The sequence below is a fragment of the Pseudophryne corroboree genome, chromosome 2 (genome assembly GCF_028390025.1).
Source record: "Pseudophryne corroboree isolate aPseCor3 chromosome 2, aPseCor3.hap2, whole genome shotgun sequence".
Lineage (NCBI taxonomy): Eukaryota > Metazoa > Chordata > Amphibia > Anura > Myobatrachidae > Pseudophryne > Pseudophryne corroboree.
The window spans coordinates 79,642,719-79,668,367 of record NC_086445.1 but is presented as its reverse complement, the minus strand read 5'-3'; the positions used below and the strand labels follow the sequence as shown (position 1 = coordinate 79,668,367).

At 45.5% G+C, this 25,649-nt stretch overlaps 1 protein-coding gene across 2 annotated transcripts in view; it reads left to right on the top strand.

The window, feature by feature from the left end:
• MRE11 (MRE11 homolog, double strand break repair nuclease) overlaps positions 1-25,649 on the top strand; it is a 605,744-nt gene that overhangs the window by 141,142 nt on the left and 438,953 nt on the right. For both annotated transcript variants that reach the window (XM_063951452.1, XM_063951453.1), the window contains exon 8: positions 3,232-3,417. In XM_063951452.1, coding sequence (XP_063807522.1) covers positions 3,232-3,417 — 186 coding nt within the window. The remainder of the gene's footprint in view (positions 1-3,231; positions 3,418-25,649) is intronic.

Below are 25,649 nucleotides of genomic sequence, written 5' to 3'. Positions count from 1 at the left end.
CCCTAACTGTGCAGAGTTTGTATATTCTCCCCGTACTTGCGTGGGTTTCCTCCGGGTACTCCGATTTCCTCCCACAATGTGTCTGTGTGTACATATAATAGGGAATATAGATTGTAAGCTCCACTTGGGCAGGGACTGATGTGAATGGGCAAACATTGTCTGTAAAGCGCTGCGGAATATGTGTGCTATATAAGTAACTGGTAATAATAAATAAGGTTGTGTCTCTAGTAATGGATATTCCATTCCACATCTACAGAGACTGTGCAGCCTTTAGCTCATTCTCATAGACCACCTGATCTCCAGTCACCTAAAGAAAGCGTATTCAGGGGCAGATTTATTAAGCCTGGTGAAGTGATAAATTGCACAGTGATAAAGTACCAGCCAATCAGCTCCTAACTAACTTTTCACAGGCTGGGTTTGAAAAATGACAGTTAGGAGCTGTTTGGCTGGTGCTTTATCACCTTCCACTTTATCACTTCACCAGGCTTAAGAAATCTGCCCCTCAGTCACTTGACTCTTCCAGTGCACAACACCACACCAGACAGTTTGTATCTTAGAGGGACATTTACTAAGCAGTGATAAGAGCGGAGAAGTGAGCCAGTGGAAAAGTGCCCATTGCAACCAATCAGCACTGAAGTAACATCTATAAATTACATACTATAAAATTATACAGAGCTGCTGATTGGTTGATGGGGCAACTTCTCCACTTCCTCACTTCTCCGCTCTTATCACTGCTTAGTAAACGTTCCCGTTTGTGGCGTAAATCTACTGTATATCTCAGGGATTATCAGTTGTAGTCTATAGATAGTTCAGTGCCTCCTATAAATATAAGGGACAAACCACCACCTACAGGTCTAAGGGGTCCATTTGCTAAGCCTTGGAGAGAGATAAAGTACCAGCCAATCAGATCCTAACTGCTGTGTTATATACTGTGTTTGATAAATTACAGGAGCTGATTGGTTGTACTTTTATCTCTATCCAGGCTTTGATAAATGTCCCCCTTGGTGTTACAAAGAAAAAAAACAACATAAAATAAATGTGCAGACAAACATAGTGGCAAGAAAGTCATAATAGTAACACTAAGCATCAAAGGAAATATTGGAAGCTGAAACTGTTTTCCATTTTTAATCTAAAAGTTTATAGAGAACTGAAACAACATCAAAAAATAGTTGAGGTGAATTGTAGCCCGGTAACACACCTGGTAACACGGGAAGGGAGAGGAAAAAAAATAAGCTGGTGGAAGGGAATGGGGGTTTAGTTGCCGGAAAATTGAGACAAAAATTATAGAGAATTATTGAAAGAAAAAGAGAGTAAAAAGAAAAGAGAGTTTCAGCACAGAAGGGCCTGATGGCCCTTGGGAAGAGAAGAGAAGGGCATGGCAACAGAGTACCTTAAACCCAAAGTCTGAAAAAAATAATGGGATTTAACATAAAGGTAAGCTGTGATATTTTCCATTGTAGACAAGTGGCAAATTTTATTTAGGACTGCAGAGACAGAGTTATTCCAATGAGAGGCAATCAGGCATCTGGCAACATTAAGGATTTGGGTAGCCAATTTACCTGCATATTTGTCTAAGGATCTAAGTCAGGGGTGGGGAACCTTTTTTCTACCAAGGGCCATTTGGATATTTATAAAATCCTTTGGGGGCCACACAAAAATGATCAACTTAAAAATTAGCCCGCCCCCAGTCAGTAGTTATGCCCCCAGTCACTTGTATTGCCCCCAGTCACTTGTTATGCCAGATTAGATTTGCCCCCAGTCAGTTGTTATGCCCCATTAGATATGCCCACTGTTAGTTGTTTTGGCCCATTAGATATGCCCCGTCAGTTGTTATGCCCCATTAGATATGCCCCCTGTAGTTATGCCCCATTAGATATGCCCCCTGTAGTTATGCCCCATTAAATATGCCCCATAATAGTGCCACTTACACACACACACATTAAAAGAAAGAAAAAAAAACCACAATGCTCACCAGCCCTGCTCCTGCTTCCAGACTGCTGCCTTCCCTCTCCTCGAAACTATGGGAGATGTCATGATGTCTCTCCCATAGCACTGCACAGCCACACATGTACACTGCCTGAGCCAGAAGCTGGAGCTCAGGAGTGAGTTCCAGCCTTCAGCTGCTGCTGAGGAGCCGGGCGCCCGCTGGTGGTAAAATCTCAGCGGGCGCTCGGCATCTCCTCTCGTTTAGGTGAGCCTGGCCGGGCCGGATCAAGTGGCTTTGAGGGCCTTATACGGCCCTCGGGCCTGAGGTTCCCCACCCCTGATCTAAGTGGACATCCCAAAAGAAAGGACCATGTGTTTTTATTAAATGGGGATCTTAATACTGTACTCAAAAGGTTTTAAACCGTCTCCCAAAATGAAATGTTCTTTGGGCATGGACACCAGATGTGAATAAAGGTACCCAGATTCCACCAGGAGGAGGCAGAGCCATGTATCTCATGTATTCTAGTAGGAACCAGGCACCAGCGATACATAGATTTTATGTGAGTTCTCCTTGAATGGATCTCAGTCTGTACCTGATGTGCTACAATGCAGCGGACGTGGCTCTTTTTCACGCCAAAGTCACGTTGTGCTTCATCTGTGACTTTGTACATACAGTATTTAAAACTAATTCCTGTGTAGTTAAAACCTCAACACGCTGTCTCTGGTATAGACTGGGTGGTGCTTCACTGCGTCTGCTTTATGAATAAGATGGAGATTTAATGAAAAGGTTGCCACGCTACACCTCTCCACGAGACTCACTCTCTCGCGCCACGGGCATATTGAGGCTAGGGGTATGATGACACAGCTGTACTGATTAAAGCAATCTCCAAACTGATCTGACGTTAGTCTCCAAATATAAATATTTGGGCTCATGGATTTGTGACCCCATTATATAAAAACTTTCTCCATAGAAATAAATCCAATACCAGGCTCTGGGTATGAAGCTTATGGCACATCAGATCCAATTCCCGTTGACCAGCTTGTGCTCACTCACTTGTGATAGGGGGGCAGATGTATTATCCTGGAGAAGGTATACAGAAGTGATAAGTGCAAGGTAATAATGCACCAGCCAATCATTAACGATTTGAAAAATGACAGTTAGGATCTGATTGGCTGGTGCGTTATCACCTTGCACTTATCACTGCTTTATCACTTCTTTATCCCTTCTCCAGGCTTAATACATCTGCCCCAGTCTTTGAAATGTTTTTACGGGTGTTGATTGGTCTTTATTTTTTCTGCTTACAGGAGTAAACATGGAGCCACAAATTACATCCCTGAGCAATTTCTGGATGAATTCATAGATTTGGTGATTTGGGGCCATGAGCACGAGTGCAAGATTTCTCCAACCCGGAATGAGCAGCAGCTATTTTATGTGTCTCAGCCGGGGAGTTCTGTCGCTACATCTCTGTCCCCTGGAGAGGCAGTAAAGAAGTAGGTCGATCAGATTCATTATCGTTCTAGAATATGAGACATCTAAAAGCTTTGCTTCATCAATACTGTATTATACACAATTCCATGAACACTTTGCATATCGATCAAACATATTCCTTGTGTGAGGCGCATTGAAACATTACTAATTTGTGTAATTATATTCTGCATTTTTTACATCTTTTTTCTTTACCGAAGTCACAGGTTCTCAAACTCGGTCCTCAGGACCCCACACGGTTCATGTTTTGCAGGTCACCTGTAGATTTTTAAAATGTGACAGTTGGTGATACACAGTTCACCTGCTGGGTGACATGGAAAATGTGAACCGTGTGGGGTCCTGAGGACCGAGTTTGAGAACCACTGACCTAATTATTACTCTGCTCTAGTTTGAAAGTGCCTTATAGGCTTGAATTAGCTTGGCCCATCACATACTATCTGTATGTTAAACTGCTGTTTGTTTAGCCTGACCTAAGCCTTGTGAAGGTCTGCCAGTGCAGATGAAACGCGTCAGAAAGGACTGTACCAATTGTTACCATGCGGAATACTCATATCTGGGGCAAGAGTGGGACATGTGGCTTACTGGGGTGACATTCATTACCACAGCGAGAACTACAGGACTTAGGGCCTAATTCAGACCTGATCGCTACTCTTCGAATTTGCAGAGGTTTGCGATCAGATACTCGCCGCTTAGACAGAGTGAATACCCGCCCCGTGCAAGTCTGCATACGTGGTGCGAAAAGCTTTGCAAACGCCGGTCAGCTGCAAATCTGTTCGCAACTCACTCACCATCGAAGGTTTTTTCCAGTGTGATAGAAACAAGCTATTTGGGGCCGGAGTTGACGTCACACACCCTCCCTGAAAACGCTTGGGAACGCCTGCGCTTTTCCTGGCACTCCCAGAAATCGGACAGTTTAGCGATCAAAAAAAGGATACTTTCGCAGTTTGGCCTTGCGAATTCGCACAACAGCGATCAGGTCTGAATTAGGCCCATAATTCAGCCATGGGGTGGCAACAAGTATTAATGACAAATTTATTTCTAAATGCAAATTTGGATTTGCACCATGGCTGGAACAGATGATACCTAATTACGGGTGGTCTTCAGTTTGCCGGCTGACGGGATCCCGGCACACGGTATACCGACACTTTATCTCCCGCCTGGTGGTCCACGACCCCCCTGAAGGGAGAATAAATAGTGTGGCGCACGCAGTGCGCCACCGTGCCCGCAAGGGGCTCATTTGCACTCGCCACACTGTCGGTATGCCCGCGGCCGGGATTCCGGCGCCGGTATGCTGGTCGCCATGAGCCCGGCCGCCGGCATACAATACTACACCCCTTAATTACTCATTTGATATTACAGCTAAACTCAATCTTGTATTGTAATCAAGTTGCTCTTTTATTCGTGTGAATTACCCATTCTTATTACTTACAGTAGCTCGTTATAACAAAAAATGTTTCCTTATAATACTATGTCCATGACTTTTTACAAAGGAATTCTGTCGCTTCTCATTTAAAATGAACTCCCCAAATGATCTACAGTATTATACAGTTTTGCCCTTTAGGGTGTACATAGCCTTAATTTGTTTTATGAAATGTGTCTGTGGTGTTTATTTTGTAATCAAGAACTGTTTGTGATTCTTTTTTATTTTGTGTGAGTATATTAGCAAACCCTGCTGTTATGTACTGTATGCAAGTTATAAGTTGCAGAAGGTAATTATTCTTAAACTTAATTTTCTCTGAGGGACCTGGTTTGTTGTTAAAGTGTTTGTTCTTTATAGATGTACTAATAAAGAGATACATAGCTCTGCTCTACGCCCTTTAACAGCAACTTAAAGTCAAATGTATTTAGTATTATGTCTGGTTTATTCACTTTTTTTTAGTGGCATGATTATTTTGACCAGGGCCGTAGAGAGCCACGCTGGGCCCCGGTACTGGCATGAGGGGCGTGGCCTGAAAGGCGGCATGCCCATGTCCCCTGAAAATAAACATCGTTAAAAAAATGTGCGCTCCACACGGGGCGCAATTCAAATCTGGGGAAGCGGGGGGGGGGGGGCGGTGTGCGGAGAGGGCAACTGCTACCTACCTTGCATGCTCCGAGAAGCGGGTCCCCCCTCCTTGGCCGGCGACATCTTGGTGGCACATGTACACTAGAGAGCAAAGACTCTACGGGGTCTTTTGCTTTCGCCGTGTGGTGCAGATGTCACTGGGAAGATGGCGGCCGCTGTGGTGGAGGGACCCGCATCCCGGATGAAGGTAAGTATACAAGGAAGAGGGGTGGAGGGGGCGTGAGTAGAAGACCCGGGCTCCCTCAGGGCCCATCTGTCAAGCCCAGGCTCAGGTAATTTGTACCCGCTACACCCCCAACCCCACCCCACCTACCCCCTCAGCACCAGTGAGTTTGACTGTGTTTATGATAAATAAGGCATAAGCTTATTCCGTAAAATGATCAGGGCGTGGTAGATTGGTTTTGAATTGTATTGTGTGTTTTGTTGTGTATAGTAAGAGCGATAGACTTCTACTTTGGTTGTATGTGACATATGCACTTATTTGCATATTTAGAACACAAATGTCACAGGAAATGAAGATATATGGCCTTTCATAGTCATTGTATCAAATCAAGGGTTTATTAGTAATTTGGTGCTAAATTATACATATATACAGCTTTGTGTGAATCCAAGTTGTTTCATGAAATAGCTCACATCTCTTGCAGTAAAGTAAAATGCTAATAAAGTCAGTCGGCTCTAGGTAGGGAACTTCATATAAAGGAATAAAAACCTTTTCACGTAGCGTTTGGAGTCACCGACTAAGCCCTATGAATTATGCAGGTATAGAATGTATTATGCATGTGATTTGCAGAGCTGAGCAGAAAATAAAATCTGTATGTTCCAAGGAGTATTGTCCTGGGAATAAAACTTGTTTCCCTGTGTCAGTCACTCCACCAGTCTCCCAAACTTCCAAAGCGTTCTCAGAGATCTACTTACAAGTCTCAGCATGCTAGACCACTGTGTCCTGTCTATGATATCCTTAAACACTAATGATGGACTAATAATAATATGGGGTCAATTCAATTATGAGTGAGTTTGCAAAAGTGAATTTATATCCTGAAACTTGCAAACATCGTGTGAATGTCAATTTTATTAAGAGATCTCAATTCGCCTTAGTTGCGGCGAGGTTGCACAACTTTTCTTCAACAAGAGACCTGGGAGCAGTGCATGAAAAAGTGGGGAACCAGCCTGGACCCCATAAAACTGACAGCTGAGCTAGCAGGAGCATATAGAAGGATGTTAGTAGTGGCCATAAGGAAAGTACTGGAGGTTCTTAAAAGACCTCAATTGGCTGATTTTGAACTTTTTATTAATAGTTGCTAAATGAGAGCAGGCAAGTGTTTTTCATCAAATTACAGTCTTTCCAGAATTTTGGGTACAAAAAAAAGATCTAAAGTAATTTCTCAGTGATTAGTACCGTTTTGGAAAAAACGCTTTTTAACTCTCATCCATAGGCGTAGCTATCGTAGATGCAGGGGGTGCTGCTGCTACTGGTCCCGACCAGAACTCCCTGGGCCCGCCTCACCTCTGCATCCAGTAATGCTGCACCATGCCTGGCCTGCTTGCCAACCATGGACCATGCTGGGTTCACCCCTCCACTCATCATCACAGACGAACTGCCCCAGACAGCCCCCTTCTTACAGCCCCAGAGACGGACTGCTTCAGGCAGTCCCCTCCTGACAGCCAAGAGATGGACCATGCCGAACAGCCCCCCCCTGACTCCTGGGCAAGAGGGACCTACGCCCCCCCCTTCCAACTACAGCAGCTGCTGAAGCTGAACTCTGTGAAGCCGCCACCTGCCTGCCCAGGTGAGAGCTGAGCACCTGTACTGAGCTGGAGGTGAGCTTGGCCGGGGGAGACACTAATTGAGGTCCCATGTGCTGTGGCAGTGAAAACGACACAAAAAATGTGGTGTCGACCATTTGTCATGTTGACCTTTTGTCCCTGTCGACCATTTGACCATGTCGGCCTTTAATCTGTTGACCAATAGTGGTCGACATAAGTACTGTCGACCTAATTAGGGTCGACCCTGTGATCTATACCCAAACCTGACACGTCTGTTTGCCAAATTATGCTATTAAAGCCCCTCCAAGAGTGTAATTATTCATTTGGAAGGGTGCACCATAAATTCTGCAATGTGTCCTGACATTTTTATCTTACAGTAAAGATTGTCCCTACCTTTTCACCTGCTGAGGGGGGTGCCCACAAAACAGCAAGTTTCCTCAGGAAAAGTAATGGGAGTTTGGAATTGAATGACTCACAGGACCCAAATCACACCTAATTGAATTGACCCCTATAACTCCCAACAATTGCCGACTGAGTATTGTCGACCCCTTCAGTGGTGACATTTGACAGTTCTTGTTTTAAAAGAGCATTATAATTTTCAACTAGGGTGGCCAATCCTGGAGCTTTTTTTCAATCCCGGGTATCGGGATTGAAAAATGATCAATCCTGGGATACCCGGGATTGGGTTGAAGATTTTAAAATTAAAATCTTCAGTGCCCCCACTCCCTTCCCGGACCCGCCAGCCCACAGATCTACTCACCATCCTCTGGGAGTGCGGGCAGGTTCACTTGCTGCAGGCGGTGGGTGGTGAAGTGCAATTCGGGCAGCGCGGGCGGCTGGTGTGGGACTGCACAGCATGACCTCTGACTTCACATCCTACTGCACAGTGTGCACAGCTGAGGGCAGGGGGAGCCAGGAGGAGTGAGCTCTGGCATTGAAAAAACAAGGTGGCTTTCTAATCCCGAAATTCCAGGGATTGGAAGTTCCAATCCCAGGATTGAATCCCGGTCTATTTTAGGCCTAAATCCCGGGATCCCGCCTGTCCTGATCCCGGGATAGGCCACCCAAAAAAGTGCAGGTGTGGCTAGTTAATCGATTAACTGACAGTTTTTCCCCCAAAAAACAGGTCAGAAATTTTTTTTTTCATTTAATAAAGTTTAAAATGTATTTGAAAAAATTATTTAAATATAAAAAATAATAATACACACACACACACACACACACACACACACACACACACTCTCTCTCTCTCTCTCTCTCTCTCTCTCTCTCTCTCTCTCTCTCTCTCTCTCTCAGGGGTGTTAAGCACACCTGCCCATACTTGCCTACCTGACCCTCTCCGTGAGGGAGAAAATGCTCTGTTCCTGGACTTTCCTGGTAATGTATGATTGCCATCACCTGTGGTGAGCTAGTTAATTGATAAGAAAGGTGTTTCACCACAGGTGATGGCAATCATACATTACCAGGAAAGTCCAGGAACAGAGCATTTTCTCCCTCATGGAGAGGGTCAGGTAGGCAAGTATGCACCTGCCTCCACCACTGTGTCTGTAGGACCCCATTATAAAATACTTCCCTCCCCCAAGTATAGACGGCATCTCCAGTGGCAACATAATCCCCAGTATTATCACCCACCGATCCCCTACTGGTACTAGATCCCTGTGGCAAAGCCCCCACCCCCACCACCAATGTCAGTGGGCAATTTAGTGACCCCCCACCCCTCCATATGTGTCACTATATAGTGTTATATGTAGATTGTAAGCTTGCGAGCAGGGCCTTCTTACTTCTGTGTCTGTCTGTTATTACCCAGTTTTGTTCTATCACTGTTATTCTCATGATAGCCCCTCCCCATCACCTTATTGCAGCGCGGAGCGTGGGTCGCAGGGGGGACTGCAGCTGGTCTCAGCATAGTTGTGCTGGGGGGGATGTTTCATCATAGCATTTTCAGTTCCGTCGCATGCACCCCGGAATGCTGCTCGCACAGCATTCTAGGCTGCGATACCAGGAGTGGTCGGCAGCAGCAGAAGGAATGTCGTTCTGCATAATGGATTTCCTCCGTCCATACAGAGTACTAGGTGGGGCAGCACCGATGTATGTGATATATGTGGCCAGGGAACGCACTCCTGACTGCTGTGATATCACATATGTTAGTGCCAGCCAAGAAGCCTGAGGCTAAATACAGTGTACAGTAGTGACAGCAGCGGTGGCGTCTCAGGAGACATCTAAGTGTAAAAGCTGCTGTTTCAGTACCATAGCCGGCTGCTTTCATGATGGGACATGAACAGTGATTAATGTACTGTATGTAGCACTGTGTACATAGAGACCGGTGGTCTTCAGTTTGCCGGCTGTCGGGATCCCGGCGCACAGTATACCGGCGCCAGGATCTCGACAGCCGGCATACCGACACTTTTTTTCCGTCTTGGGGGTCCATTTGCGCTCGCCCAGCTGTCTGTATGCCGGCGGTCGGGATTCCGGCGCTGGCATACCCTACTACACCCCATAGAGACTATTACGGGAACATCTTCTGGTCACAAGGGGGGAGTATTCAGTATAACATGTGCCTAGTCGATACTGTAAATAATGTTTCTCAGAGCATTCGGCTAGATTGTGATCTGAACGCAATACCGATTTACAGGGAGTTTAGCGATTATTTGCTACTGTGTCTAAGTCACACGTGTCTTACGATGTGCATGCACAGAGGAGCAGTGGCGATTGAGACGTATAGTATTAGAAGCGTATTGGAAATGTGCTGGGCCTTCTTGGGCGGTGGCTGTTCAGCCTCACAAAATGGTCTGTGTTACGGGAGTGTCACTGGAGTGACTGCATATATAGACGCTTAGGGGTCTATTCATGAAGCAGTGATAAGTGTGGAGAAGTGAGCCAGTGGAGAAGTTGCCCATGGCAACCAATCAGCTGCTCCGTACAATTGTATAGTATGCAAATTATAAATATTACTTCAATGCTGATTGGTTGCATGGGCAACTTCCCCACTACCTCACTTCTCCACACTTTTCACTGCTTCATGAATAGACCCCTTAATCACAACACCTAGCAGTATTGCAGTGACTAAAGACATTAAAACTGGGTGTCTCAGTCCTTGCACAGTCAGACACAGACATGTACGACGGGGAAGGGCTGATGCTAGCAATAGCATATAGTGCCAGACACCGCAGAAGACGCTGAACCGCTCGCAGAGCGTGTGACTCAGAAGCATGCCCAAGTGTAAATTGCCTCATTAGCCATTATGAAAAGACCTGAAAAAGAAAATGTGCACAAATGAATAATAAACTCCCATATGCGTACATGAGTTAAGCTGGTATTGACATTATAAGTAATCTTATAATCTACTTTTCTAAAATCTGTTGCACAGCCTTTTATACCTGTCAGCAATGAAGGGGAATATATATGACTTCAGCTGTAGCACTAGTGGAATGCGGCGCTTACATAGACAGTGATAGACATTAAATCAGGCATGTCCAACCTGCGGCCCTCCAGCTGTTGCGAAACTACACATCCCAGCATGCCCAGACACAGCTTTAGCATTCTCTGACAGCAAAACAGTGTCAGGGCATGCTGGGATATGTAGTTTCACAACAGCTGGAGGGCCGCAGGTTGGACATGCCTGCATTAAATGATCATGTGTAAATGATGGATTTTGATGTTGGTTGCTATCATATATGCAGGGAAGTGATAATAAATCCCGTCCAATGAATCATTTTTCTCTTTCAAGCCTGTTTGGTTTTCTTCTTCTTAGACAGCCTACATTAATCTCCCCATCCGGTCTTCCTCCTTTTGTGAGCTCTTATGTCAGTTTCTGTCGGGTATGAATTATTGGCAACATATGATATTTGTGACAGTATCTATTTGAAAATGCTTGGAACGTTTTGCATTCCACTATAGAATGCACATGGCTTCCAGGTACAGAAGTCAGTGAGGTTCTAAATGGCTCAAAATGCGTTTCATCACAGAATTGTAGCTTCCTCAGGGGACGTGGATTCTAACATTCTGTTGTTTTAGGCTCCTAGAGCACAGGTTCTCCAACTCGGTCCTCAGAACCCCAAACAGTGCGTGTTTTCCAGGTCTCCTTACAGCATCACAAGTGAAATAATTAGATCCACCTGTGGGTCTTTTGAAATGTGTCAGGGCGGGATGTATTACATACATCGCCGCCTATCGCAGCGATGTTGATCGCATATGTACTAACATATGCGATCAACATCACAATGCGGTGACGGAGGCCCCCCGCGATACCTGCAAGGTGGTGTGCCGGGGGTCTCCGTCACCTCCCTGGGCTCTCCTTCTCCTAAGCTGCTGGGAACAAGGCAGCAGACTGTCCCCGGCGCCTCCTCCCCCCCCCCCCCTGCAGCCGGAATGACCTCCGGCTGCGTTGCTAGGGCGAGGAGGAGTTTACGAGGTGGGGGTCGGCATCTGCGGCGGGTTGTGGCGGCCGGCGAAAAGAAGCCCATAGGGTATCGCCATTCAGAGATGACGATACCCTGGGTGGCGAAAAACCGGCGGCCGGGGGTTTTACCGCATTTTTACCTTAGTACATCCCGCCCTCAGTGAGTAATGAATACAACTGTGCACCTGCTATGTGACCTGGAAAACGTGGACTGTTTGGGGACCGGGTTTGAGAACCTGTGTACTAGAGATTGATATACTGTATCAAGCAGTGAAAAGACTGGAGAAGTTGCCATTGCAACCAATCAACATCTACCTGTCATTTAAAAGAATGTGTTTGATGTTACCTCGATGCTGATTGGTTGCTGTGGGTAACTTCTCCACTGGTCCTTTTCAGAAGTCTTTTCACTGCATGATCAAACCCTTAGTGCAGGCATTCCCATCCTTGGTCCTCGAGGCACTCTAACAGTCCAGGTTTTAGTGGTATCCATGCTTGAGCACGTGACTAAAATAGTTCCATCTGTGCTCAAGTATGGATATATCACTAAAACCTGAACTGTTAGTGTGCCTTGAGGACAGAGGTTGGGAATGCCTGCCTTAGTGTGTTAGCAGCAAATTATTCAGGACATTATCCAAGACGATTGAAGTTAAGGAAGTTATTCCCCCCCACCCCCACCCCCGCTTTGCTTTTTTTATAAGGTATGTTCAACGGACACATGCTCCTGGAAGACAAAGCGCATAAAGCAATTTAACATGTCTCATTCACATGATTTATTCACATGCCCGTTAAATCAACAGATATACTCAATATAAACTCTATTATCAAGTTCTCCTTTATGTACAAATACAAACACAGAAACACCAAAGGAAAACACTAAATAATTATGAAAAGGAAAAAAAAAACGAATTGTTGTACTAGTTTATTTCTTAAAAAAAAAAAAAAGTGCACTATGCAAACATTACTATTTAAAATTGAAATACATTTCACAATAAAACATCAAATAAGAGGTTGTTAGCATACATTTGGCCAAAGGTGTGGGCTTACCCACCAATGTCCAGGTAACCTCATCGGGTAAGTCTCTAACATTCCAAAGGTTCACGTCTGAGGCACCCTCTGGCTGGTTTAGGGGGTGCCCCATGCCCCAAACGTGAACCCTTAGAATATTACCTGGACGTTGGTGGGGAAGCCCAAAACGTTGGCCAAATTCATGCTAACAAGCTTATTTGAAGTTTAATTGTAAAATGTATTTCAGTTTTATTAAGTCATGTTTGTAGAGTGCACCTGCATCTTTTCTTTGTAGTACTAAAAGTCTCAGCAAGGTAGCACCTCTCATTGTAAGCAGCTAAGGTGTGTAGTCTAGGGTCCCTCGCATTATATATCTTGTGTATTTCTTGTAACACAAACATCCTTTATGAGAAAAAAAATATAACACAAAAAATCAGTTATGAACTGTATTTTTTGTTATCTATAGGAAAATATTGATTAAAAAAAGGTATAAAAACAAACTTCACAGATTTCAAAAGGTTGATTCACCATGTGCTGATAGGAGGAAGAGAAATGCAATGTATAAAAATACTATCACTATTGTGAGCAAAGGTGCTTAGGGATTGTAGTAACAATACAACAAAATGAAAGCAGAATATTCATGTACGATTAGGGTTGGGGTGGCCAACCAGTCAGAGCAAAGAGCCGAAAAATATCTGTAGTCAAGCCAAAGAGTCTGTATCATGTGTGCGCCTAAAAATGGTGTTTGGCCTAACTGGCACAAGGCCACGCCCCATTTTTGTGCGCCCGCCTTCAGTATGACGTTAGTAGGAGCATGACCATGTGTCACCCCCCCATTTTTAGCTACACTGGGGACGAGAAACACTGGCAGGCAGAATCCCCATTTTACACATTAAGGAAGGCAAGAGTCCCCATTTTACACATTGTACCAGGCAAGAGTCCCCATTTTACACATTATAGCAGGCAGGGTCCCCTTTTACAAAGAGAGGAAGAGAGAGAGAGAAAGGGTGTTATACTTACGTTTACAGCAGCATCCACCGGCTAGCTGTCCTCTTGTCCATCCCTCTTTCCGCCCTACGACGTTATCTCCCCCAGAAGACAGGCAGGGGCGGAGAAGGGGGAGCAGGGAGGCTCACCATCCTCTGTTAGTGTAGAGACGGAGATAAAGCAATCTCCGTTTCCATCAGGGGAGGTTTCTGCTGCCGTGTGTCCTGTGTTAGGTAGCGGGAGGCAGGAGCCGCAGCTCAATAAAGAAAGAGCCGCATGCGGCTCAAGAGCCACGGGTTGGCCAGCACTGGATTAGGGGGTGAGATAAAGCGATTCTGCAGATCTCACTGTCTTTAAACAGGCATTGAAATCACTGTTCACATTGCGTTTCAGCTGGCAATTATACTGAACAGATCTCTCAAGTTGAATATTTAAAATGAATGGGCCTAACTCAGACCTGATCGCAGCAGCAAAATCTTTCTCTAATTGGGCAAAACCATGCTACACTGCAGGTGGGGCAGATATAACATTTGCAGAGAGATTTTGGTGGGTTATATTGTTTCTGTGCAGGGTAAATAATGGCTGCTTTATTTTTACACTGCAGTTTAGATTTCAGTTTGAACACACCCCACCCAAATCTAACTCTCTCTGCACATGTTACATCTGCCCACCCTGCAGTGCACATGGTTTTGCCCATTAGAGGAAAATGTTGCTGCTGCAATCAGGTCTGAATTAGGCCCAATGTTTGGATACATTCTGTTCAAAGCACAAAGCTGGAATCCTAGAGATTTGATAAAGATATACAGCTTGTACCTTAAGGTGCGTACACACTGGCCGATATATCGGCCGTTCTATTGAACGGCCGATATATTGTGGGTCCGTCGGCCAGTGTGTATGGGCGATATGTCTGTGAACTCCGTCGTTCACAGACATATCGCGTCGGCCCCGCAGCACAGCCGACGGCCAATATATCTACCGATATATTGGCGCATCGCTGTGTGTGTACGGGCGACCAGCCGGCCGGTGGTGATTGACAGCTGAACTGGGCGACCGTGTGTACACGCCCGCCCAGTTCATGACGTCAGTCGGCAGTGTGTATGCACAGCACACTGCCCGATCCGTCCATAGATATATCTGCAGATCAATTGATCTGCAGATATATCTATCAGTGTGTACTCACCTGACTCAAACACAGGTGCACATGCACGTCCACTAGCTTTAAATGAAGCCATTTCCATTTGTTATGGTTGCTAAATATTCTGTCACCAGAGTGAAGCTGCACATGTAGCTTGCTGGAATTCCTCAGGTCAGAGGAAACAGCGGACTCATTAGCTGCAGTTGTGCAGCGAGGGCCATGAAAGAAAACTGCCTAGGGAGTTACAAAAATAAATGTTGAAAAGCAATGCTGGATGCTTTCATCATCGCACTCTGAAGAAAAAAAAATCCCCTACAGCTAAAACAAGTTTAAAACCTATTGGTACATAGAATAGATTACATTGGAATACTCAGATAAATGTTTGCGCAGTGTTCCGGAGCACCAGACACTTTGACTTCCGGATAGATGCTCTGTATATACAGTAGATGTATATACTTCACGATCTTTGCTAGCTGCTGAGCAGCTCTAGAGCTTAAACCAAAACTACTTTATAATAAAAAAAATAATAATATAAGCAGAGCTGATGTCAACAAAAAATAAAAAGCAATTTCTTAAACTATCATATACGAGGTTAGTTCAGGGTGATGGGACTGGAGTAAGACATTAAAATAGTCAGAAATGGATAATGAAAAAAATGCGTTGGGTGTCATTAGAAGCTGTCTCAACCTGAAGGGGAAAATAACATAACAAATAGAAGAGAAATGGGAACAATTATAGACTGCTGCTCTTTGCAGAATAGCAGGCAGCTGCTCTTTCTTCTGTTAAGCGGCTAGTGTCAGTTTGCAACAGCCTGTAATGCAATCAGTGGCACCGAGAAGGGGAGGGGGGGGGGGCAGCATGCTCAAATTGCCCGGGCTGCTAGAGGTGCCCGGGTCTAATACCCCCCTTCCTATGCGTTTGCTGTTGTGGGCTTCGGTGGCACCATCTTCCCGGCGATTTCTTCAGAGATTACGGTGCCAGAGTCTTTGCTCTCTAGTGGCCAGCTTCATCTTCCCAAATACCACTGAGAAGATGGAGCTGGCCCGAGAGAAGGGACCCGCTTCCTGATGAAGTAAGTGAAAATTGCGCCCCCGTGTGGAACATGTGGGACCTCTTTGCGGGCCCGCAATTATATTATTATTAAAATATTTTATTAGTAAAAGGCATCATCACGTCCCCTTTTTAAAGCCCCCCCCCCCGTTTACCGGGTCCCGGCGTGACTTTCTGCGGCCCTGAGTGCAATAATACTATTGAGCCCATTCTATGGAACACCTGTATTCCGAGCACAACTCTTTAAAACTCAGGTTTAACACCCCCATCTCTGAAGCCAGTTGCTCAATAAAGGCTCCGTCCACTGCTTCTAACGCTGCTGAAATGTCTGCATCAGGCCTGCAAGGGTAGCACTCCATGCTGCGGCAGTGTTAACCCCTAGTGCTGTGCACTGTAAAGACGTAATATGTTTTATGTGCCAACATGTCGTGCCGCTGCACCACGGGAGGTAGAGGCACCGTAACAAGAAAGGAAGTACTAAGCTGCAGCACCAACTGGGTAAATCCCTGTTCATAACAAATGTAAAAAGAGTAATAGATTGTACCTTAAAGTCCGGATCTGAATCCCTCCTTGGATTGTTGGTCCCCATCCTTCTGTAGTCCCTGGATGTAACACAGATACCCCCCTTCTTCCAGCTGGCACCTGGAGGTGCAGGGCAAGCAGGAAGTCCATGCCAGTTCATTCTCGCACCGTAGCGTGGTGCTGAGTGACTTAGCCTCTTATGATGCCATAGGAGATGTCGGTAACAGGCAATTGCTATTACCCACGGGTGGTAGAATAAGCCTATTCGGTCACCGCAAACATTGACCCCAGTACTGGGTGACTGAGTAAGGCCATTCAGTTACAAGGAAAAGTCACCCCAGTACTGGGTGGAGAAGTAAGCCTATACAGTCAGAAGCAGTATTGTTTTTCTGGAAAAATAGGTTCAGAAACTACCGGTCTGCGGGTGAAGCTATTAAAAAAGTTACAGATAGAGTTACCATTGCTTTTTTACCATCACTCATAATCCTCACATTTCTTACAGTCCAAATCATTTTCTGCACCCATTTTATCTACGCTTTTGATTCACTTCAAACTAAATCTACACCCATTGAGCTTACACTGCTTTTCTCACCTGCATTTCTACAAATCTTCTGCTATGAATCCCTTACAGCTTCCACTCTTAGTTCCAGTTTCTCTCAACCTATTTACCTACTCCACACTATCACTATGTCAAGGTTTTCTTCTAGTCCTCACATCACTCAGGGTCTACCTAATCATGGCCCTCATTCCGAGTTGTTCGCTCGCTAGCCGCTTTTCGCAGCAGTGCACACGCTAAGCCGCCGCCCTCTGGGAGTGAATCTTAGCTTAGCAGAATTGCGAACGAAGTATTCGCAATATTGCGAAAAGATTTTTCTGTGCAGTTTCTGAGTAGCTCGAGACTTACTCTTCCAGTGCGATCAGTTCAGTGCTTGTCGTTCCTGGTTTGACGTCACAAACACACCCAGCGTTCGCCCAGACACTCCCCCGTTTCTTCAGCCACTCCCACGTTTTTCCCAGAAACGGCAGCGTTTTTTCACACACTCCCATAAAACGGCCAGTTTCCGCCCAGAAACACCCACTTCCTGTCAATCACACTCCGATCACCAGAACAAAGAAAAAACCTCGTAATGCCGTGAGTAAAATACCAAACTTCTTAGCAAATTTACTTGGCGCAGTCGCAGTGCGAACATTGCGCATGCGCAATTAGCGGAAAATCGCTGCGATGCGAAGAAAATTACAGAGCGAACAACTCGGAATGAGGGCCCATGTATCTTGCCCCTTGTTCCCACCTTTATCCGGTATCCGTTTGGATAGTCGACCATGTTATGGTCGACAGTCATTAGGTCGACCACTATTGGTCAACATTGATATGATCGACATGGACACATGGTCGACACATGAAAATGGTCGACACATGAAAAGGTCGACATGGGTTTTTCACTTTTCCTTTTTTCTTTTGGGGAACTTTTTCATACTTTAAGATCCACGTGAACTACGATTGGGAACGGTAATCTGTGCCGAGCGCAGCGGTAGTACAGCGAGGCACCTTGCCCGAAGCATGGCGAGCAAAGCGAGCCATGCGAGGGGACGCGGTGCACTAATTGGGGTTCCCCGTCACTTTACGCAGAAAACGACACCCAAAAAAGTAAAAAAAACTCATGTCGACCGTTTCATGTGTCGACCTTTCATGCGTCAACCAGTTTCACGCGTCGACCATTTGTACATGTCGACCATGCCCATTTCGACCAATAGTGGTCGACCTAATGACTGTCGACATAACATGGTCGACCATTCATACCGGAACCCCCTTATCCTTCCCCCCCTAGTCTCCTACAGCTCATCCTCTCTCCACTCCTCTGTCTCACCTCTGTCCCTCTATTTCCTTTTCCCTCCTCTCCTGTTACCCCACTTTCATTCACCTCTGCCTCATGGTCGTACTACCCTACCACTCTGCCCTGCTCCCTCCCTCCTTTCCCTGTCACCTCCCCTCACACCCATCCACATCACACTGAACTCCCACCCCCACCCACCTCCTGCAGTTTCCCAACCTAGCTCAGGCACCATCACTACTCTCTCATTATGCCTGCCCTCAAAGTTAATCTCATCTCAACACTACAGAAACCCTGATAATCTCATCCACATCTCGCCCACAAGCTCATACCCCCTATCCTGTGCCTTCTGGAATGCCAGATCTGTTTGTTGCAAACTGGCGCCCACTCATGACCTTTTCATTTCCAACTCCCTGCACCTACTAGCCATTACTGACACCTGGATTACTCTCTCTGACACTACTTCTCCTGCTGCTCTCTCTGCTGGGGGCCTCACATTCACACACACACCCCGACCTGGGGGTCGCCATGGCGAGGGTGGTGGGGTCCTACTACCCTCTAGCTGCTCCTACCAAGACCCCCAGAACCATCCCTTACATTCTCTATATTGAAGGTCCATGCAGTATGCCTCTTCCAGCCTGTCCATCTTAGCGTAGCTGTCATTTTCCGTCCCCATGGCATTGCCTCCAAATTCCATGACAACTTTGCTTCCTGGCTTTCTCACTTTCTCTTTTCTGACATTCCCTCCATTATCCTAGGAGATTTCAACATCCCTATCGATATCCCAAAAAAAATCACCTACCTCTAAACTCCTTAAACTCATATCTTCACTTGGTCTCTCCCAGTGGACCTCCTCACCCTCCCATTTGAATGGGAGCTCACTGGATCTGATCTTCACTTACCATTGTGATATTTCTGATTTCCTCCCCATTTCCCCACAGTGACCACCATTTGCTCTCTTTTAACTTATCTCTGTCTGCTTCCCCATCTCTACCTCCTAAGGCTACCTCCACTAAGCGTAACACTGAGGCTATTGGCACCACATCCCTATCCTCCCTGTTTGACTCACTTCTTTCTCCTATTCTCTCTCTCTCTCATGCCCTGAACAAGCCACTTCCCCATACAATGCATTATTATTATTATTATTATTATTATTATTATTAATGCATCCCTTACTTCTGCTCTTGACTCTGTCGCTCAACGAACCACTATTCATCCTTGCAAGTTAATGCCTCAACCCTGGCACACCAAATGCACCAGATATCTGCAAAAATGCTCATGTACTACTGAGCGACATTGGAGGTAATCACACTCTAAGGCAGACCTCCATTTCAAACTTATGTCCTCGTCCTACAGTGCTGCCCTTTCTCTTGCTAAACAGTCATACTTCAAGAATCTCATCTCCTCCCAGTCTTCCAACCCTCTGTGCCTCTTTGCCACTCTCAACTTACTTCTCTGCTCACCTCCACCTTGTCACCGCTCCTCACTCTCTGCTCTGGACTTTGCCACTTACTTCACATCTAAAATTGACTCCATACGTCAGGACATCAAATCCCACTAGACCAGGGATAGGGAACCTTTGTTAAACTACACATACCAGCATGCCCTGCTACAGTTTTCATATTTGGTCATGCTGAAACTTTTGCACGGCATTTTGGGATGTGTAGTTCAACAACAGCTGGAGGGCCGCAGGTTCCCCAGCCCTGCAGTAGACCATCAGCAACCAGCCACTTCGTAACCCTTACCACCCCTCCCCATCCATCTCCCCAACTCTGACATCTTTCTCCCATGTATCTGATGAGAAAGTCGTGGCCCTCATCTGCTCCTCTCCCCACTTGACCCTATCCCCTCTTCCGCTACTTCTCTCCTGCCTGTTCTCATCTTTCCCACCTTCTCAATCTCTCCCTCTCTTGATCCAAACACCCTCTCCAACTACCGAACCATCTCTCCTACCTTTTGCCCCCAAACTCCCTTGAGTGTATTGTCTACAACTGCCTTACTTCCTTTCTTTCCTCACACTCACTGCTTGACCCATTCCAGTCTGGCTTCCATCCTCTCCACTCCACTCCACTGAAACTGCACTCACAAAAGTCTGCAATGACCTCCATGTTGCCAAATCTAAGGGCCACTACTCTCTACTTATTCTTCTTGACCTCTTTGATTCTTTTGACACTGTGGACCACCCTCTGTGGACCACCCTCTCCTTCTGCAAATCCTTCATTCCATTGGTCTGCGTGATTCTGCCCTCTCTTGGCTGTCTTCCTACCTCTCTGACCGTTGCTTCTCTGTCTCCTCTCATGACTCCACCTCCGCCCCACTTCCACTAACTGTTGGTGTCCCCCAAGGTTCTGTTCCTGGTCCTCTCCTTTTCTCTCTCTATACGTCCTCTTTAGGTGAACTCATAGTTCTTTTGACTTTCAATATCATCTCTCTGCTGATGATACTCAAATCTACCTATCCTCCCCGGACATTTCCCCCGCTCTCCTCACTCGTATCTCCAACTGTCTCTGCTATCTTTTCTTGGATGTCCCAGCGCTTTCTTAAACTTAACATGTCTGAGACTGAGCTGATCATCTTTCCTCCATTCTGCATAACCTCACCTCCCACAATTTCATTATGTATTGATGGCACAACTATGGGGGTAATTCAGACCTGATCGCTAGAGTGCCTTTTTTGCATCCCTGCGATCAGGTAGTCGCCGTCTACAGGGGGAGGGTATGGTGCGTGTGCAGGTGTGCGTTCGCTTTTGCTGCAGAGCTGCACAAACATACATTTGTGCAATCTCGGCACTGCCCAGGACTTACTCAGCCGCTGCGATGATCGGGCCGGAGCTGATGTCAGAAACCCTCCTTTAAAATGCCTGGTCACTCCTGCGTTTTCCCAGACACTCCTACAAAACGGTCAGTTGCCACAAACGCCCTCTTCCTGTCAATCTCCGTTGCTGCGGTCCGTCGCGCCTGCGCATTGCGGTGGATACGCATGCGCAGTTCAGATCTGATCGCAGGCTGTGAGAAAATGCAGCCTAGCGATCAGGTCTGAATCGGCCCCTGGGGGTCATTCCGAATTGATCGCTCGCTGACGTTTTTCACTAAAAACCGTCTGTTCTGCGCATGCGTATGGGCCGCAGGGTGCACGCGCAAAGTAATTTCACACAAAACTAAGCAATTTTACACAGGAGCGAGCAACGCTTTTCAGTCGCTCTGCTGATCGGTGAATGATTGGCAGGAAGTGGGTGTTTCTGGGCGGAAACTGACCGTTTTCCGGGAGTGTGCTAAAAAACGCAGGAGTGGCTGGCCGAACGCAGTCCCACCCGTCCTCTTCGCTCTGCTAATGCACGCCACCTCTCCTGCCTACTTATTACTTCCTTCCACTCCTACATCCAAGGTTTTTCACGTACTGCTCCATTTCTCTGGCATTCTTTACATCTACCCTTCAGACTCTCCACCTCTCTAAAGAATTTCAAACGGGCTCTCAGGACCCACTTCTTCACCAAACCCAGCCAAATCTCATCCTAACCCTCTGTTCCACACTCTCTATGTACCCCATCTGTGTCACCCTGTCTGTCTGCCCCTCCCCTTTAGAATGTAAGCTCTCACGAGCAGGGCCTTCTTCCCTCATGTGCTTATCCTTCCCTTACTTTAATAATCTTCGACTGCACCAAAGCCCGTGGTTTTCTGCCACCTTGATACTTATTTCAGTGTCATCAGCTGATGTTTACTTAACCTTTACTTGTCCTATATTGTCTTCAACTATAAGTCACTGTTTTCCTGTTTTGATTATTTGTTCATGATCTGTAATTGGGCGCTGTGGAGCCCTTGTGGCACCATATACATAAAGAATAATAATATTAATGATAGATAGATAGACAGATAGACAGATAGATAGATAGATAGATCGTACTTAGAAAAGAAGGGGCTCAAAATGGACTTTAAAATAAAACTTCTCTTATGGAAAAACATTTTGGCCCATGACAGGTTCAGGAACCCAGTTCCTGATTATGTCATATTTAAGGAGAGGTGTAGGAACTGAGTTCCTGCAGGTTGCTGCTGAAAAATAGCCCTGGTCACAAGGAACAGTGACCCCAGCACTGAGTGGTGGAACAAGGCCATTCCGTCACAAGGAAGAGTCACCCCAGTACTGGGTGGTGCCGTAAACCCATTCGGTCATACTGTACCTCCTAACAATCAGAAACTGCATTTATAAGCCTTTAATGGTACCCCTGTTTTATTTTTATTACTCACATCTATTAGTTTTCCATTAAACGTATTGACTAACACTTGTTCATTTATGCCTGTTGGAGCTTATATATTTATATCTCGACCCTCAATACATGTTCTAGATTTTGTGTATGAAAAGTTCCACAATGAGTTCCCAATTCTGCCTCCTACTTCCCATGAAAAGACAAAAATGTTGAATCCCTGCAGTCTCTGCCATCTATTTATATTTATATTTGTATATTTATCTTTTTTAAACAAACATAACTGTTTAAAAAATGCACAGCATCGCTAAAGTCGGAGAAACTGCATATTATTTCTGTATTACCATTTATTTATATGCCGGCAGCATACAGCTGGGAACAAACACAGCAGTAGAACCGAACTGTGAATGCATAGACCAACAAAGGGAAACGAGAGCCCGGCTTTCAGGCTTATATTGTGCGCTTGTATAGCTTTATAAATGTACTCTTACAGGCTTTTCTTATGTTCATATTCTGTAATTCATTTGTTTGTTTTACTCAATCAAATGAACTGGAGGTGGCAAAAAGCAATAAGGCAATGTTCTCTCTGTAGACCTTCTGTGCGGGCTTACATTTGTTTCTACTGTTACTTGTAGAGTAACATTTTATCCCATTTAGTCAGAGTATGAATCCACTTGGTTACATGCACCTTCCAGGCAGCATGGGTTTATTACACAGCATGTAGCACAACGATGCTACAAATTCTGCTTTACACTCGCTGCCTGCAGGAACGTTACTGGGGAAATCTACCGATTGCTGGCGCACACAAAGATAAATAACACCTGTGTGTTTGTGCATTTGCAACATTTTATTATAGCCTGTTTTTTTTTTATAACATCTGCGGCTTCATTGGCTTTCGGAGTTTACAATCTGTTTTTGTTTCCTTTTGCTTGGAGAGATGCATTTATTTGTCTAATGTTATTTAGTTGTTGATACACTTTTTGCATGTAAATTTATCGATTGTTTGTATGCGTGTTTAAATGGTCTCTTCCATATAAAATATGTCACAGTGGCTCAAAAGATGTCCCATTGAGTAATGACTACGAGCCAATCGGGGTGAGTCCTTTTTCATATAATAATAATAATAATAATAATAATTTTATTTATATAGCGCTCTTTCTCCAATAGGACTCAAGGCGCTTAACAGATACATAGCATAATATAGTACAGAAAATAATGAAGTACATTTTCATAAAATACAGAAGCATGAAGATACTAAAAGGGACATTATGGGAATGCTTTAGTAAACAGGAAAGTCTTGAGTCTACTTTTGAAGGATTCTATAGTTGGGGCCTCTCGCACTGTGCGGGGAAGTGAGTTCCGTAGAGTCGGAGCCGCATGACTAAAAGCTCGATCCCCAGATGAATTACGGTAGATTCTAGGTACTGCTAAAAGTCCTTCATCTACAGATCGCAGTAATCGAGTGGGGCAGTATGGGGTCAGAAGCTGTTTCAGGTACCTTGGGCCTTGGTCATGTAATGCTTTGAAACTCAGTAAGCCAATCTTGAAGATGATTCGCCATCTTACAGGCAGCCAGTGAAGGGAGTAGAGGATGGGTGTTATGTGGCTAGAACGGGGCTGGTTGGTTAACAGCCTGGCAGCTGTGTTTTGCTTCAGCTGTAAGCGGTGCAATTCTTTTGCTGGGAGACCAAGGTAGAGGGCATTACAGTAGTCTAATCAAGATGATACAAATGCATGGATGACTTTTGGCAGATCATCTGTGGGAATTAAGTGCTTGATTCTGGCTATGTTCCTCAGGTGAAAGTATGAGGATTTGATTGTGGCTGATATCTGATGTTTAAGTGTCAAGCCACCATCCAGGACAACGCCAAGATTCCGCACACGATCAGTGGTCTGTAATTCTGAATCCCAGAGTGTAAATCCAGTTGGTTGGATATGCTGCAGTCTTGTCCTTTGATGTTGCGGTCCTATCATAAGGACCTCTGTTTTATCCGGGTTCAGTCGCAGCCAACTGGCGCTCATCCAGTCCTGGAGCTCAGCTAGACAGCCATTTAGGGTTGCTATTGGGTTACCAGTGCCCGGAGCAAAGGACAAGTACAGTTGTGTATCATCTGCATAGCAGTGGTAGACCAGGCCATGGCGCCTAGATTATTTCACCCAACAGGAGCATGTATTCTGCAAAAAGCATTGGGGATAGTTTAGAACCTTGTGGGACACCACATGGCAATGGCACTGATGGTGATGAGTATACTCCAGACGATACTCTCTGTGACCTGCCTGTGAGAAATGATTTGAACCAGCTTAGGACTGTGCCATCCAGACAACAGAAATGTATCAGTCGCTCAATCAGAAGCCCATGGTCCACAGTATCAAATGCTGCAGAGAGATCCAGAAGGATTAATATTGAACTGTCAGCTTTGTCTCTTGCCATCAGAAGATCATTTAACACACACACCAGGGCTGTTTCAGTTCTATATCTTCTCCTGAATCCTGATTGGAATGGATCATAAATATCATGGGTTGTCAGGCGGGTTTCCCGTTGATTTGCAACCACTTTCTCAATAACCTTTCCTAGGAAAGGAAGATTTGATATCGGTCTGTAGTTGGTCATGCAGTCGGGATCTAAATTAGTTTTTTTAAGAAGCGGTCTAACAATTGCTTCCTTTAGGGGTCCAGGAAATATGCCTGTCCGCAAAGAGCATTGAACAATTTTTGCAAAGACAGGACCAATTATATCCATACAACCTATTAGAAGCTTGGTTGAGGCCGGGTCCAGATCACAGGTGGTGGGGCGCAAAATCCGAGCAATTTCAGCAGTGTCCTTTACATCCACTGGGTCAAAGCTGGTCCATGAAGGCAGGTGGCTTATATTGGCAGGCTTTGTAGTTTGGCACTCCTTTGATGGCACTGTGGATATTCCAGCCCGGATGGTGGATATTTTATCTGGAAAGAAGTTTGCAAACTCGTTACATCTTGCCTAGGAGAGGGCTTCATCAGTCTGCAGGCATGCTGGCTTGCAAAGCATCTCCACTCTGCGGAAAAGTTGAGCTGGCCTATTGTTTGCTGCCGTGATCTCATTTGACATGAACTTTGATTTCTTACGAGTGATTGTCGATTGATATTCTTCGTTATGCTTTATTAGTTTTATTTTGTCATCCACTAGGTTAGTCTTCCTCCATCGTCTTTCCAGGCTACGCCCCCTTTTCTTGAGCTCACTTACACTGTTGTCGAACCAGGGAGCTCGACGTTGTGGTTTACGAGGTCTTATATGCACATGGGCGAT